Source organism: Mustelus asterias, chromosome 23 (assembly GCF_964213995.1).
Source record: "Mustelus asterias chromosome 23, sMusAst1.hap1.1, whole genome shotgun sequence".
In the NCBI taxonomy this organism is placed as follows: Eukaryota; Metazoa; Chordata; class Chondrichthyes; order Carcharhiniformes; family Triakidae; genus Mustelus; species Mustelus asterias.
The window spans coordinates 60,704,153-60,720,304 of NC_135823.1; the positions used below are offsets into that span (position 1 = coordinate 60,704,153).

At 45.8% G+C, this 16,152-nt stretch overlaps 1 protein-coding gene across 1 annotated transcript in view; it reads right to left on the minus strand.

Annotated features, from left to right (window-relative positions):
* Positions 1–16,152, minus strand: part of LOC144510449 (structure-specific endonuclease subunit EME2-like) — a 48,874-nt gene that overhangs the window by 27,899 nt on the left and 4,823 nt on the right. The window contains exons 3-6 of the mRNA XM_078239892.1: positions 13,598–13,690; positions 12,251–12,472; positions 4,022–4,146; positions 294–411 (exon numbers count right to left, since the gene is read on the minus strand). Coding sequence (XP_078096018.1) covers positions 294–411; positions 4,022–4,146; positions 12,251–12,472; positions 13,598–13,690 — 558 coding nt within the window. The remainder of the gene's footprint in view (positions 1–293; positions 412–4,021; positions 4,147–12,250; positions 12,473–13,597; positions 13,691–16,152) is intronic.

Below are 16,152 nucleotides of genomic sequence, written 5' to 3' on the forward strand. Positions count from 1 at the left end.
CCTCATGCACCCCGGACATTCTCTCTTCTGCTTTCTTCCGTCGAGGAAAAGATACAAAAGTCTGAGATCATATACCAATCGACTCAAGAACAGCTTCTTCCCTGCTGCCATCAGACTTTTGAATGGACCTACCTTGCATTAAACGTGATTTTTCTCTACACCCTAGCTATGACATTACATTCTGCACCCTCTCCTTTCCTTCACCCTATGTATTCTATGAACAGTATGTTTCACTGTATCCCAATACATGTGACAATAAATCAAATCAATGATGTAAAGGTGCACATACAGACCTCGTCCAAATCCGCACAGGTTAATCCAAGCTCCAGGCTGACCCAGGATTCCGAATCTTCAATTCTGTTACTTTCGGAATTCTTCGGCCGTTTCACGGGACTGTAAAGCCCCTTTTCCCTAAATAATCAAAGAAAACAGTTACTATTCTTTGGGAGGCATTGAGATTGTGCTTGCATATACTCCTAAATGAACATGTACCAGTTGTAGTTCCAGCAACACATTAACACAAAGAGTTTCAAAATAAAATCAGCCTTCAAAACATAGCAGAGAAGGGATTTTCTATCGAAAGGGATTTCCTCAGAGGCGACCACCTTGGTCCTGAACATGTACTTTCCAAAGCAGAAGACTAGTTATTAAGATAAAAGCAAAATACTGCAGATGTTGGAATCTGAAACAAAAACAGAAAATGCTGGAAAATCTCAGCAGGTCTGGCAGCATCTGTGGAGAGAGAATAGACCCTTTGTCAGAGCTGAGCTTTGTCAAGAAAAAGTGAGTCTGTGTAGACATGAGTGTTGGAGCTATAAGATAATAAAACCATAAGACATAGGAGCAGAATTAGGCCACTCGGCCCATCGAATCTGCTCTGCCATTCAATCATGGTTGATATTTTTCTCATCCGCATTCTCCTGCCTTTTCCCCATAACCCCTGATCCCCTTATTAATCAAGAACCTATCTATCTCTGTCTTAAAGACACTCAATGACCTGGCCTCCACAGCCTTCTGCGGCAAAGAGTTCCACAGATTCACCGCTCTCTGGCTGAAGAAATTCCTCCTCATCTCTGTTTTAAAGGATTGTCCCCTTTAGTCTGAGGTTGTGCCCTCTGGTTCTAGTTTTTCCTATTAGTGGAAACATCCTCTCCATGTCCATTCCATCCAGGCCTCGCAGTATCCTGTAAGCTTCAATAAGATCCCCTGTGACGAAGGGTCATCTCGACTTGAAGCCTTGGTTCTGTTTTCTCCCCACAGATGCTGAGATTTTCCAGCATTTTTCTGTTTGAGACTGGTTATTAAGTTGTGTACTTGTGCTAAAAATCAAGTTGCCCTCCCTCTCATCAAAAGTACTTTAGTATGATTCCCTATATGACATGGGCAGACTATCTAATCGTGGAGCTTGTCACAACTATGCCTGAGTCAATCTCCTGATGTAATGCTATCCAGAAGTCTAAGTTGGAACCAGGAGCAGGAACCTCGAATCCATCCCTTCCGAAAGCTGCAGGTACTGGACCTAAATGTGTTGCCTTCACTCCGCACCAAATGTAGAACGAATCTTGGACTTTTCTGGTCTTCAGGACTTACTTGCATTTGGAGGAACGAATGGGACTCTGTTGCATGATCACTAAAATCTCCTCTTCTCTGCGGTCTACACACACGTTTCATGAAAGTTTTCTGCACGTTTTGTGCATGTGGACTGTTACCCAACACCTTTTGTGATTGCAAAGTACCCATTTAAAAATCAAATGTACAACTGCATGCAACATTAGAACCATAGTGCAGAAAGAGACCATTCGACCCATCAAGTCTGCACTGACTCTTCGTAAGGCCCTCCCTTGCCCTAACCCTGTAATCCCAGGCATTTACGATGGCTAATCCCCTAACCTACACACCTTGGGACACTAAGGGGCAATTTGGCATGGCCAATCCACCTAACCTACACAGCTTTGGAGTGTAGGAAGAAATCAGAGCATCCGGAGGAAACCCACACAGACACAGGAAGAATGTGCAAACTCCACACAGAGAGATATTAAATAATATCTACTTAATTTTGGTCATGTATATGAAATGTTGGAAGCTTGATGGACCACTCACAACCAAGAGAGCCCTGATGTATGAAGGAAGCTGACATGAGGTCTACGAAATTATGAGAGGCACAGACAGGGTGGATAGTCAGAGGCTTTATCCCAGGGTGGAAGTGTCAATTACAAGGGGGCACAGGGTCAAGGTGAGAGGGGGAAAGTTTAAGCGAGATGTGCGGGAGAAGTTTTTCACACAGAGAGTGGTGGGTGCCTGGAACGCGCTGCCAGAGGAGGTGGTGGAAGCAGGAACATTAACAACATTTGAGAGGCATCTGGATGGGTACATGAATAGGGAGGGAATAGAGGGATACAGACTGAGAAAGGGCAGAAGGTTTTTTTATTTAGTTAGGGCACCATGATCAGCACGGGCTTTTCTTTGTTGTTTGTCTTCTTAATAGAACTCTCGTGCCAACATTGATTTGATTACATTGAATTTATAATTCCACGCGATGGGGGAGAAAGACTGGTCCCATTGGAGTTAGAAATTGACAGTAGGCAAGTTCGGAATTTTAACAATATTGAAATTGCCATTTGTTAAGATGCCTCTTCTGCTTCCTTTTATTTTAATCATCTTTCCTCTTGTAGCATTTCATTGAATCTTTCTCCTAATCATTGGTGTTAGTCTGCTCTAGTTGTGTGCAAAATCGCCTTGCTTCCCAGAGCAGTTGCTTTAGTCACTTGGTCTCGATCAGAAAGCTTTGCTCGGGCTTGTTAATGAAGTTGTGGTAGTGTGTGTCTCTGTTTGATAACTTTTTGGAATCATAGAATCCCTACAGTGCAGAAAGAGGCCATTCGGCCCATCGAGTCTGCACCGAGCACAATCCCACCCAGGTCCTATCCCTGTAACCCCATGCATTTACCCTAGCTAGTCCCCTTGACCTTATGGGATGACTTAGCATGGCCGATCTTTCGAACTGTGGGAGGAAACCGGAGCACCCGGAGGAAACTCACGCAGACATGGGGAGAAAGTGCAAACTCCGCACAGAAAGTGACCCAAGCCGGGAATCGAGCCCGGGTCCCTGGCACTGTGAGGCAGCAGTGCTAACCACTGTGCCACTCCGTGCCATTGTTTCTTTTATGTTTTGTATCTGCATCAAGTTGTGAAGGGGAAACTATCTAATCCAAGGAAAATAAGGGACAGCAGGTCCTTCCCTTCATGTTTCAGTGGGGAATTGTACCATGTGGTATAACACTTGCACCCAACAGAGCAGGAAAGTCCTTGTTTCTGCAATACAATTGTCAAAAAGCCATTCTAGTCAGAAAGGAGCAAGCAATGTCAGGGAGTGGGGGTATAACGCATATCAATCATTCCTCACTGGCATAGATCAGCTAGATAGTCAACATCTTTTCCCAAAGGTAGGGGAGACTAAAACTAGAGGGCATCGGTTTAAGGTGAGAGGGGAGAGACACAAAAGTGTCCAGAGGGGCAATTTTTTCAGAGGGTGGTGGTGGTGGTTTTTCAGAGGGTCTGGAACGAGCTGCCAGAGGTAGTAGTAGTGGTGGGTACAATGTTGTCTTTTAAAAAGCACTTAGACAGTTATATGGGTAAGATGGGTTTAGAGGGATGTGGGCCAAACGCGGGCAATTGGCTCTGGCTTAGTGGTAAAAAAAAGGGGTGCCATGGACAAGTTGGGCCTGCTTCCATGCTGTAAACCTCTATGACGCTATGATGTTATAGAAAAGCAAACAATCTCCATCGTTCATAAATCCTAACACGCAAAGATCATGAGTGATGGGTAGTGTCCTTGACCACGTTATGGAACACATGTCAGCCCAGAAATCAGGAAGGTGGAAGATGTTCCAGTCACAACAAAGCAGCTTTCAAAATTTCTATCAATGGATGTTTATTCTGTTTCAGTTGTTAATTTTGGAACATGGCGACTAGAATTTGGCAACAAACTGCAAATAAAGTCGTCCATTATGTTCACATTTACCTTGTGTAAGTGTCCAGTCCAATGACAGCCAGAGTAGCTGCTCTATGAAGTTGCTTGTCCAGGATTCTCATTATAAAGCTATCAAATGTCTCACAAATATTCTCTGTGAAAATGCCCTTCATTTTCTGACAAAGGAAAAAAAGACATTGCTTTAAACTGGTGTTGTAAATTGAAAGGTTTTGAACAAATAGTAGTCTGATGGTGTTTTATTTTAATCTTTTCAAGTTACCAAAGGTATAGCCTATTGGATAATAGTCACAGAATCCCTACAGTGCAGAAGGCCATTCGGCCCATCGAGTCTGCACCAACCATAACCCCACCCAGGCCCTATCCCCATAACACCATGCATTTACCCTAGCTAGTCCCCCTGATACTAAGGGTCAATTTAGCATGACCAATCTGCCTAACCCACACATCTTTGGACTGCGGGAGGAAACAGGAGCACCCGGAGGAAACCCACACAGACACAGGAAGAACGTGCAAACTCCACACAAACAATGACCTAAGTCAGGAATTAAACTCGGGACCCTGGCGCTGTGGGGCAGCAGTGCTAACCACTGTGCCACCGTACCACCTTTTCAAGTTACCAAAGGAATAGCCTTTTGGCTATCAGCTTTTTCACAACCAATATTTCTTTTAAACTACCATTTCAGAGTCCATGGGCGGGATTTTACAGACTTGCTCGAGCGAGACCGGAAATTCCTGCCCGAGGTCAACAGACATTTCCGTTGTCCGCCCCTCGCCTGCGCTAATTCCGTGGCGGTAGGATTCCGGCGTTTCAGTCTCTTCCACATGCATGAAGCAGATTTGTGTGTCTTTTACCCATTATAAATTCAAATTGCTCAGTCGAAGTTTATTTATTAGTCACAAGTAGGCTTACATTAACACTGCAATGAAGTTACTGTGAAAAGCCCCGAGTCGCCACACTCCTGACGCCTGTTCGGGTACACTGGGGGAGAGTTTAGCACGGCCAATGTACCTAACCAGCACGTCTTTCGGACTGTGGAAGGAAACTGGAGCACCTGGAGGAAACCCACGCAGACACGGGGAGAATGTGCAAAATCCGCACCGTCATCCAAGTCTGGAATTAAACCCGGGACCCTGGCACTGTCAGATAGCAGTGATAACCACTGCGGCACCATACTGTCCCTTGTCATGACTTCCTGGAATTTTCAGGGCAAGGAATTTGGGCCATGCTCTGAATCATAGAATCCTGCAGTGCAGAAGGAGGCTATTCGGCCCCTTGAGTCTGTACCAAACAGAATCCCACCCAGACCCTATTCCTGTAACACCACATATTTACCCTGCTAATCCCCCTGACACTAGGGTTAATTTAGCATGGCCAATCCAGCTAACCAGCGCATCTTTTGGACTATGGGAGGAAACTGGAGGATACCCACACAGACACAGGGAGGACGTGCAAACTCCACACAGACAGTGACCCAAGGCCAGAATCGAACCCGGGACCCTGGCGCTGTGAGGCAGCAGTGCTAACCACTGTGCCACCGAGCGGGTGAGGGGCAGACAATGGAAATGTCCATTGACCTCGGGCGGGATTTTCCGGTCTCGGGTCGAGCGAGGCCATAGAATCCCGCCCATTATCTCAGGAAAATGGTCTCTGGGTAGTAGGTATCCACATCCATGATACTGAGGATATACATCCTTGTTGTTTTGGACACGGGCCCCACACAGTCCCACCAGCACTTTGATCAACAGTTCCCCAAAAGCCAATACCGGAATCCCATGTGCGGGTTCATCACAGGCTGGGGTTTTCCCCACAACCTAGCAAGTGCAGCCATTTCTGTAAAACCTCAACACTCTAATGAGAAATCCTGGCTCATATGGACTTGGGCTTTCTGTATACAAATATGCTCAGCCATTGGGATTTTGAGTGTTAGCCGTAGTATTTCCCCTACATAGTGGATCACTTCACTAATTTGCGTATCTGTAGGGAGACTCCATCTGCTCAGCGACGCCTCATTTTCAATATTGTAGCATTCTGGGATTGTCTGTGCTTTTTTAACAATGAATCAGAATCATAGATTCCCGACAGTGTAGAAGGAGGCCATTCGACCCATTGAGTCTGCCCCGCCTCTTACCCAGGCCCTATCCCCATAACCTCACGTATTTTACCCCACCCATGCCCCTAACTTATATCTTGGAACACTAAGGGACAATTTAACATGGGCAATCCACCTAACCAGCTCATCTTTTGGACTGTGGGAGGAAACCAGAGCACCCGGGAGAAACCCACGCAGACACGGGGAGAATGTGCAGACTCTGTACAGACAGTGACCCAAGCTGGGAACTGAACCCAGGTTCTTGGGGCTGTGAGGCAGCAGTGCTAACCACTGTGCCGCCTTGGCTTGCTAAGTTGCAATTTAGTATAACCTACTTTATTACCTCCTTCGGATCCTCCAGCCTCCCAATAAAGGTCTGACCTAACAAAACTGTAGTGTCTGCAGTGCCACTTGAGCCTCCGCTAACAGAGTTTGTCTGGACATAGGCCAGACACAGTCAGGGAAAATGCCAAACACTTTCTCCTGTTTTGCCTCTTTGACCTGGGTCAGTTTCTGACAGCGGCAGGGATGCCATCGCTTTTGATCCTGTCAGATCATTGCTGAAGAGCTAGTCGACTTGTCCACCAGCAATCCGGGGACAACTCCCATGGTCACCAGTCCTGTTACAAGGTTGAGCTCCAGCTTCATCCAGTATAAGGGAATGTTCATAAGTTTATAAGATATAGGAGCAGAATTAGGCCATTCGGCCCATCGAGTCTGCTCCGCCATTCGATCATGGCTGATATGCTCCTCGTCCCCATTTTCCTGCCTTCTCCCCATAACCCTCCAACCCATTACCAATTAAAAATCTGTCTAACTCCTCCTTAAATTTACTCACTGTCCCAGCATCCACCGCACTTTGGGGTAGCGAATTCCACAGATTCACAACCCTCTGGGAGAAGTAGTTTCTCCTCAACTCTGTTCTAAATTTGCTACCCCTTATCTGTGACCTCTTGCCCTAGAATGCCCCACAGGAGGAAGCATCCACTCCACGTCTACTTTATCCACACCTTTTATCATCTTGTGTACCGCAATTTGATCTCCCTTCATTCTTCTAAATTCCAGAGAGTATCGGCCTAAACTGTTCAATCTCTCATCATACGACAAACCCGTCATTTCTGGAATCTCTCTTCATACGACAAACCCCTCATCTCTGGAATCAATCTAGTGAACCTCCTCTGAACTGCCTCAATGCCACTACATCTTTCCTCAAGTAAGGGAACCAAAACTGTGCACAATACTCCAGGTGCGGCCTCACCAATGTCTTGTATAGTTGTGACAATACTTCCTTACCTTGATATTCTATTAAATTCTAATGGGCATGTATCCTCCTTCACCAACATCTTGGCACTCACGGCACTCTCTGGTGGAAAGGTCATGCCTTTGCCCGCAGTAGAGTTTCCCTGGCTCCTGTATCCCTCAGAATCGCTTTTATTCAGCCTCATTCTGGGGAAATATAGCCACTCTTCCATTTGATACAAAATCCTTGTAACTCAAGGATTTTTTAAAACACTCAGGTTTATCTACAGGGAGTTTCTGTCACAGTCAGGGCCTGGTCTGCTATGCTCTCTATCTGACTTCCATTTTCTGCATGAGGTTTTTGTGCCCCAACAAATCCTACACATTTTCCCTGTAACCTCCAACAATCAGTACAGAGATGTCCTGCCTTGTGGTAGTTAGAACACACAGGCTTCTTGGCCTCACTCCTCTACCTAGCATCATCCTGGAGAGGATGGATCCCCTGTGTTTTCAACTGTCCCTTCTCTCCCATGGGTCCTCAGATTCCTATCACTCTCCCACTTTCTATCCTTCTCGGTTAGAATCATAGAATCCCTCCAGTACAGAAGGAGGCCTGTCAGGACTGCGCCAACTACAATCCCACCCAGGCCCTATTCCCATAACCCTTTGTATTTACCCTGCCAATCCCCTGACACTAGGATCAATTTAGCATGGCCAATCAACCTAACCCGCTCATCTTTGGAGTGTGGGAGGAAACCGGAGCACCCGGAGGAAACCCACGCAGACACGGGGAGAACATGCAAATTCCACACAGACAGTGACCCGGGGCCGGAATTGAACCCAGGTCCCTGCAGCTGTGAGGCAGCAGTGCTGACCACTGTGCCATCGTGCCGCCCCATTGGATGGGAATGATTAGGACGGGCTTCCTTTGGGACAATGGTTAATGGACCAGCTCATAAGCATCAAGTCACGATGCTGCCGACTTGGTCCCTGTTAGTCTCTGTCCCTCTGTGAGGTGTTATCAGGAAGGGTATGGAAGTTTTGAACTCCTTGGAGAATTATTTCACCAAGCTTTTGATAGGTGGCTTCAACTTGCATAGCCACCTGTCAAAAGCTAGGTGCTTAAGTCTCCAGGCCGTTTCCTAAGGATTACAGAATTTTCGATGACGTGCCTCTGACACTAACTGGTATGATCTTAAATTCGCCCTTTTTGCCGCCTCATGGCTTGTTGCACTTTCCTCAGGTGAGATGGATTAAACCTTGTGAACGTTTCCTGTCGGTTTACTCTGCGACAGAAGAGACCAATGTTGGGCTGGCCATTTTAACTACTGTGCTATCCTTTCAAAAGGGACAGCACGGTGGCACAGTGGTTAGCACTGCTGCCTCACAGCGCCAAGGACCCGGGTTCAATTCCGGCTTCGGGTGACTGTGTGGATTCTGCACGTTCTCCTTGTGTCTGCGTGGGTTTCCTCCGGGTGCTCCGGTTTCCTCCCACAGTCCAATGATGTGCGGGTTAGGTTGACTGGCTATGCTAAATTGCCCCATAGTGTCAGGGGAAACAGCAGGGTAAATACATGGGATTATGGGAATAGTGCCTGGGTGGGATTTTGGTCGGTGCAGACTTGATGGGCCAAATGGCCTCCTTGTGCACTGTAGGATTCTGTGAGATAAAGATCAAACTCAGGAATCAAATGGGCAAACTTGAATACCTCAGCCCTCAAGTCTGAGCAAAGGGGGTGGCTCCCTCACTCGAGGGTCTTCAGTGGACAAAGTGCAATCCTTCCTTCTCCAATCACTGTTTTAATTTATACTTCCTTTTCTGGAATATTCTTTTTTTTTAATTCCCTGTTCCTGTCTCTCTCTCCCTTTCCTCAAATTCCAGTTCCAATTTCTACTGTTCAATCTTAATTTCACTGTCGTTAATTTATCTGTTTTGATGTCCTCAATTGCCACCTCTAGATATTTCCCCACATGTTTCTGGCTTTTGGGCAGAATCAGAGAGTCCCTACAGTGGAGAAGGAGGCCATTTGGCCCATCGTGCCTACACCAACAACAATCCCCACCCAGGCTCTATCCACATCACCCTACTAATCCCCCTGACACTAAGGGGCAATTTAGCATGACCAATCCACCTAACCCGCACATCTTTGGACTGTGGGAGGAAACCGGAGCACCCGGAGGAAACCCACACAGGCACAGGGAGAAAGTGCAAACTCCGCATAGACTGTCACCCCAGGCCGGAATTGGACCCAGATCCCTGGCGCTGTGAGGCAGCAGTGCTAACCACTGTGCCACCATGTCACCACCTCTAAGTGCCTAGCTACACTTTTAATTTTTCCAAAGACAGTGCCCTTGAACTTCTTGCCAGTTATCTCGTCCTATTCTACGAAAGCATCAACACCGACTACGGACATTTTAGCATCGTGGTATTACAGACCCAAGAAAACCTTTATGGAATTTTAGAACTGCTTTTGAAGGCAGCATTTACTTTCTCCACTCAAATTCTTTCATCAGTCTATAGGAACAATCCCAAACGTTTTGTTCTGGCCAAATGAGAAGGGGTGAACCGGCTCTGTGTTCATCCGCCTTGGTTACAACAAAAGGTTTAGGGTTACTTTTTCAAGGAGATATGTCTTTTCTAAATAGGAATGCATTTAACTATTTCAGCTGTGAGCAGTAATAAGCCAATTAAACAAGGTTTTCTTGAGTCAAAAGAAGAAATTTTTATTCGTCCCTAAATCTGAGAAAAATAAAAACACAATGTCAAGCGTCACACACGCACACGCATGCACACACACAAGCATACATACACGTATGCATGCACAAACACACACGCACAGAAGCACGCATATATGCATGCACGCACGCACACACGCACGCACACACACAATATACAGTTAAGTGTCCTTTGATTGTTTTTGAGGTGTAGATTGTGAAGCTGGTTTCTTGATCACATGTAGAAGATGTTGCAACTATTACAAGATCTTGCTTCATTGGTTGGTTTTTGTAAAGTTGGCTTCTTGAACCATGCAACACACTTGTTCCAAGAGAGGGAGAGAAAGCAGCGTTCAGCCTGCTTCCTCTGATCATAGAATCCCTACAGTGCAGAAAGAGGCCATTCGACCCATCGAGTCTGCACCGACTCTCTCCACAAGAGGCCCTTGCCTCCACTCTATCCTGTAGCCCCGCGCATTTACCATGGCTAATCCACCTAACCTGCATATCTTTAGACTCTGCTGAAGCCTTCTTGACACCACCTGTGTCACTTGCAATCTCTCTCAAGTGGCAGGGCTGCCTTGTTCTGAAATGCTTCACTCATTGTGTATTTCTACAAGGTTTTGGTATGTTTCTGGCAGTCACTGTTTCGATATCCAGTCATTTGCATTTTAATGGACCCCATAATTTGCTAGCTCCCCAGCAGCGCTTTTGGGGGATATCCCCAAATGTGCTGGATAAGCCTTCTTTTAAGTTCCCACGCAAGGGTTTACCTGACAATCATCAGAAGGGCTAACTTCCCCTGGACGATTGCGCTGGGCTGGGAACTGCCCGACAAAGTGACTTAAATCACTAATATTCGATGATTCTGCCAGTTTTACACACTTAGTTACTCCGAAAGAATTCGAAGGAAAAAAGCACTTCTAACTTCAGAGTAACTCCACCCAGACCAAGCCCCGCATGGTACACCCCTCCATCCCAAACGACTCCCTCCAACCCAAACGGTGCTCCCCCAATGTCCAAACTAGTGCCATAAAAAGGGGAGCTGTGTCCTTCTTCACTCCACTCCTTTTGCACTTTACCGCTGGAGTAGGGGGAACACTTCACTCCTTCAGCCTCAGCTGGCCTGACTCGGGAAGGATGGGCACTTTGCATTTCAAGTGCAGATAAGTTGTTAGAGTGGCAATCTACCACTGGTTGCCACTCGAGGAAGAGTTAAGAGTTTTGATGGGTGTCTGGCTTATAGGAAATGTCCCTCTCTTCACACTCCCCTGAGGGTGATTTGTTTGTTTCTCACCTTCACCTTGGAATGCGGCCTTGCATTTTGCTCTGTCTCCGTTCAAATTGCAAAATTTCCAGTTGGTTAAAAGTTGAACAGTCTCTTTTTTTAAAAAAAAGGGGCATAGCCTTGTAAGAGATGCGTGTCTTTAATTTTAAAAGTTTTAAAGTTTATTTATTAGTCACAAGTAAGGCTTACATTAACACCGCAATGAAGTTACTGTGAAATTCCCCTAGTCGCCACAGTCCGGTGCTTGTTCGGGTCAACGCACCCTAACCAGCACGTCTTTCAGACTGTGGGAGGAAACTGGGAGGAAACCCATGCAGACACGGGGAGAACGTGCAAACTTCACACGGACAGTGACCCAAGTCAGGAATCGAACCCGGGTCCCTGGCGCTGTGAGGCAGCAATGCTAACCACTGTGCCACCGGACCCTCATTTTATCATATGCCAAGGATTGATGTATTGACAATCTAGTTTGAATTCATTCTAGAAAGGGATGTTGAGATGGGTGTCAAAATTTACAGAAGATGAGTTAAGCTTTGAGGGAATTCCAGAGACACTCCAAGGGTGAAAGTACAAAGACCATTCTGTGGTTTTTACCCAAGATATCATAGAGTAATGGAACTCTCCCATCTTGTAAACTGCTGCTTAGATACTGCAACGTATCAAGTCTAACTTATGCTACATAAAGTTTAATCACCGTTATGAATATGTGCCAATATTAAGCAGTTGGCTATCCAAGGTTATCTGAAACTTAATAGCAACTGCAATAGGAATGTGGGATCATATGGAGACTTAAAGACTGAGTGACATCCAAACTAAGAGGGAATAAGCCAGTTGAGCAAGTAGTTCAAAGGGAAGGGGGTGGTAGGAGTGGGGACGGGTGGGTGAAGGAGGAAGCAGACGATTGCTGAGGGAATTGGAAGGGACTACCTCTGCCCCGAATGCAGATCCAGCATCACTGCTAGCTCTTGGCCCCAGCACACTCTGCCGCATCATGCAGCACTGACCATTTGAAAGAAAATGAGAGGGGGAAAGGGAAAGCGGAAAGCAGAAAGAAGAGGCAAGCCGTGAAAACGAGACAAAAACAGCAGAGACAGACCACATTCTCTGACACAAAAACAAAGTGGAAACACTCAGCAGGTCTGGCAGGATCTGTGGAGAGAGAAACAAGGTTAATGTTTCAAGTCAAATACCACTTCTTCAGAACTAACTTCAGAGTAACTATTTTAAACACCCAGACCAAGCCCCGCATGATACACCCCTCCATCCCAAACACTGACATTGCTCTGACAGTGCGTGCAATACATTGTGTGATTACTTGTTAGTCAAAGGAATCTTATCTGTGAAGCTTCCTATTGACTTTTACCAATAGCCATTTTTTTATTCATTCATGGAACATGGGTGTCGCTGGCTGGCCAGCATTTATTGCCCATCCCTGGTCACCCTTGAACCAAATGGCTTGCTAGGCCATTTCAGAGGGGCAGTTGAGAGTCAACCCACATTGCTGTGGCTCTGGAGTCACATGTCGGTCATACTAGGTAAGGTCGGCAGATTTCCTTCCCTGAAGGGCATTAGTGAACCAGATGGGTTTCATAGAATCCTACAGTGCAGGAGGCCACTTGGCCCATCGAGTCTTCACTGACCGCAATCCCACCCTGGCTCCCTCCCTGTAACCCCACGCATTTACCCTAGCTTGACCCCCTGACACTAAGAGGCTATCTAATTTAGCATGGCCAATCCACCTAGCCCACACATTTTTGGACTGTGGGAGGAAACTGGAGCACCCAAAGTAAACCTATGCAGACACAGGGAGAACGTGCAGACTCCACACCGACAATGACCCAAGCCAGGAATCGAACCTCGGTCCCTGGCACTGTGAGGCAGCAGTGCTAACCACTGTGCCACCAATGGTCCCCGATTCATGGTCATCTGTAGATTCTTAATTCCAGATTTTTTTAATTGAATTCAAATTCCACCGTCTGCCGTGGCGGGATTCGAACCCGGGTCCCCAGAACATTAGTTGAGTTTCTGGATAAATAGTCTAGCAATAATACCACTAGGTCATCACCTCCCCTATCAGAACAACACATTAATGTTGATTATCTTTTTAGAATTTACATGAATTGTAACACACAGTTTGGACTCATCAGTAGTTGTTTTTCCATTTTGAATACAGCCAATGAAAATACTATAGTTAATGATCAGAGTATAATCCTAATCTTAGTTTGTGCACATAGTAAACCACATTTGCTGAAATGTCTGAACTTTAATCTTTACCTGTTTATGTGACCAGACCATCTTGAGAAAGTAATTTGGTGAAAGCAGTACCAAAACTTGATTTTCTTCCTTCGATTTGTACATATTTTTAATCTGAAAGCACAAATCACTTGTTACCAAATATGCACCCATTCAAATTTAATTAGTGTTTGAAAATATGCCTCTATCTGATTTATAGTCAGACCCTGACAAAATAGTCAAAGTTTATTTATTAGTATTTGTTTATTTATTGGGGGATTTTCACAGTAACTTCATTGCAGTGTTAATGTAAGCCTACATGTGACTAATAAATAAACCTTAACTTTACTTTAAATTTATTTGTTAGTGTCACAAGTAGACGTATATTAACACTGCAATTAAGTTGCTGCGAAAATCCCCTGGTCGCCACTCTCTGGCACCTGTTCAGGTACACTGAAGGAAAATTTGGCACGGCCAATGTACCTGACCAGCACGTCTTTCGGAAACCGGAGCACCCGGAGGACACGGGGAGAATGTGCAGACTCCACACAGAAATCAAATCTGGGTCCCTGGCGCTGTGAGGCAGCAGTGCTAACCACTGTGCCTCCATGCCGCCCCTAGAAACTTCCTCAGTGTTTCATCAGCTGTGGTAGAATGTGCTTCAAGCTCGAAAGTACAGGAGCCAGGATAACAACTTCCGAGAATTGAAAAAGGATAGTTCAATCTGTCACTAAGTAGTAATAATACACCTGAGCTGCACGGACCATGAATTGGAACTGGCCCAAACAAAAGTCTTCAAAAAGCATCCATTCTTTAATCAACCTGTCTATTGTTACATTCCTGGCACAATTCAGCCAGACATCCATTATTATTTCAACACGTCAGTTTGGAGGGAAATCTTCCCAGGATCACTCAGTAATTAAACCAAGGAACGTTCAGAATTACACTTTACGATGTAGAAAGTTAACTGTCTCAGAAGCATGGATAAAGTCTATCTCTATGCAGATGACACCACGATTGGTGGCATAGTGGACAGTGAAGAAGGTTATCTCAGATTGCAATGGGATCTTGATCAATTGAGCCAGTGGGCTGACGAATGGCAGATGGAGTTTAATTTAGATAAATGCGAGGTGATGCATTTTGGTAGATTGAACCGGGCAGGGCTTACTCAGTTAATGGTAGGTGTTGGGGAGAGTTCCAGAACAAAGAAATCTTGGGGTACAGGGTTCATAGCTCCTTGAAAGTGGAGTCACAGGTGGACAGAGTGGTGAAAAAGGCATTCGGCATGCTTGGTTTCATTGGTCAGAACATTGAATGCAGGAGTTGGGACGTCTTGTTGAAGTTGTACAAGACATTGGTAAGGCCACACTTGGAATACTGTGTGCAATTCTGGTCACCCTGTTATAGAAAGGATATTATTAAACTAGAAGGAGTGCAGAAGAGATGTACTGGGATGCTACCAGGGCTTGATGGTTTGAGTTATAAGGAGAGGCTGGATAGACTGGGACTTTTTTTTCTGGAGCGTTGAAGGCTAAGGGGTGACCTTATAGAGATCTATAAAATAATGAGGGGCATAGATCAGCTAGATAGTCAATATCTTTTCCCAAAGGTAGAAGAGTCTAAAACTAGAGGGCATAGAATGAAGAGATTTCTCCTCATCTTGGTCCTAACTATTGTGACCCCTTGTTCTCGACCCTCCAGACAAAAGTTCCAACATCCCTACATCTCGTCTGCCCAGTCCTGTCAGAATTATATATGTTTCATTAAATGAGTGACACCTTACTCTGAGATTATGCTCTGTGGTCCTAAACTCTCCCACAAGGGGAAACAACCTCTCAGTATCTACCCAGTCAAGCCCCCTGAGAATCTTATATACCTCAATAAGGTCACCTCCCATTCATCTAAACTACAATGAGGCCCAACCTATTCAACCCCTCCTCATGAGAAAATCCCTCCATACCCGGGATCAACCTAGTAAACCTTCTCCGGACTGCCTCCAATACCGGTATATCTTTCCTTAGACAAGTACTTCATTAGCTGTAACCTAAGATTGTGACAGGTGCTATATAAATGAAAAGTGGTCTGTCTTTCTTTATTTGATCATGCACAAAGTAGTGTTAGAGAGCATCCCCCCCACACCCCACTATCCCCCCAAAGGGGTCTTGCAATGTTGAATCAGATCAGGACCTGAACCACAGAATCCCTACAGTGCAGGAGGGGATGCTCCGAAAAAGCATCTTACCAAGGTCCACCCTTCACCCTATCCCTGTAAACCCAGGCATTTCCCGTGGCTAATCCACCTAACCTGCACATCTTAGGACACTAAGGGGCAATTTAGTATGGCCAATCCACCTAACCTGTACATCTTAGGACACTAAGGGGCAATTTAGTATGGCCAATCCACCTAACCAGTACATCTTTGGAGTGTGGGAGGAAACTGGAGCATCCGGAGGAGACCCACGCAGACACGGGGAGAACATGCACTCCCCGCACAGTCACCCAAAGCTGGAATGGAACCTGGGTCTCTGGCGCTGTGAGGCAGCAGTGCTAACCACTGCGCTACCGTGCCCATCCACTGTCGCAGTGTAGCAAAAGTG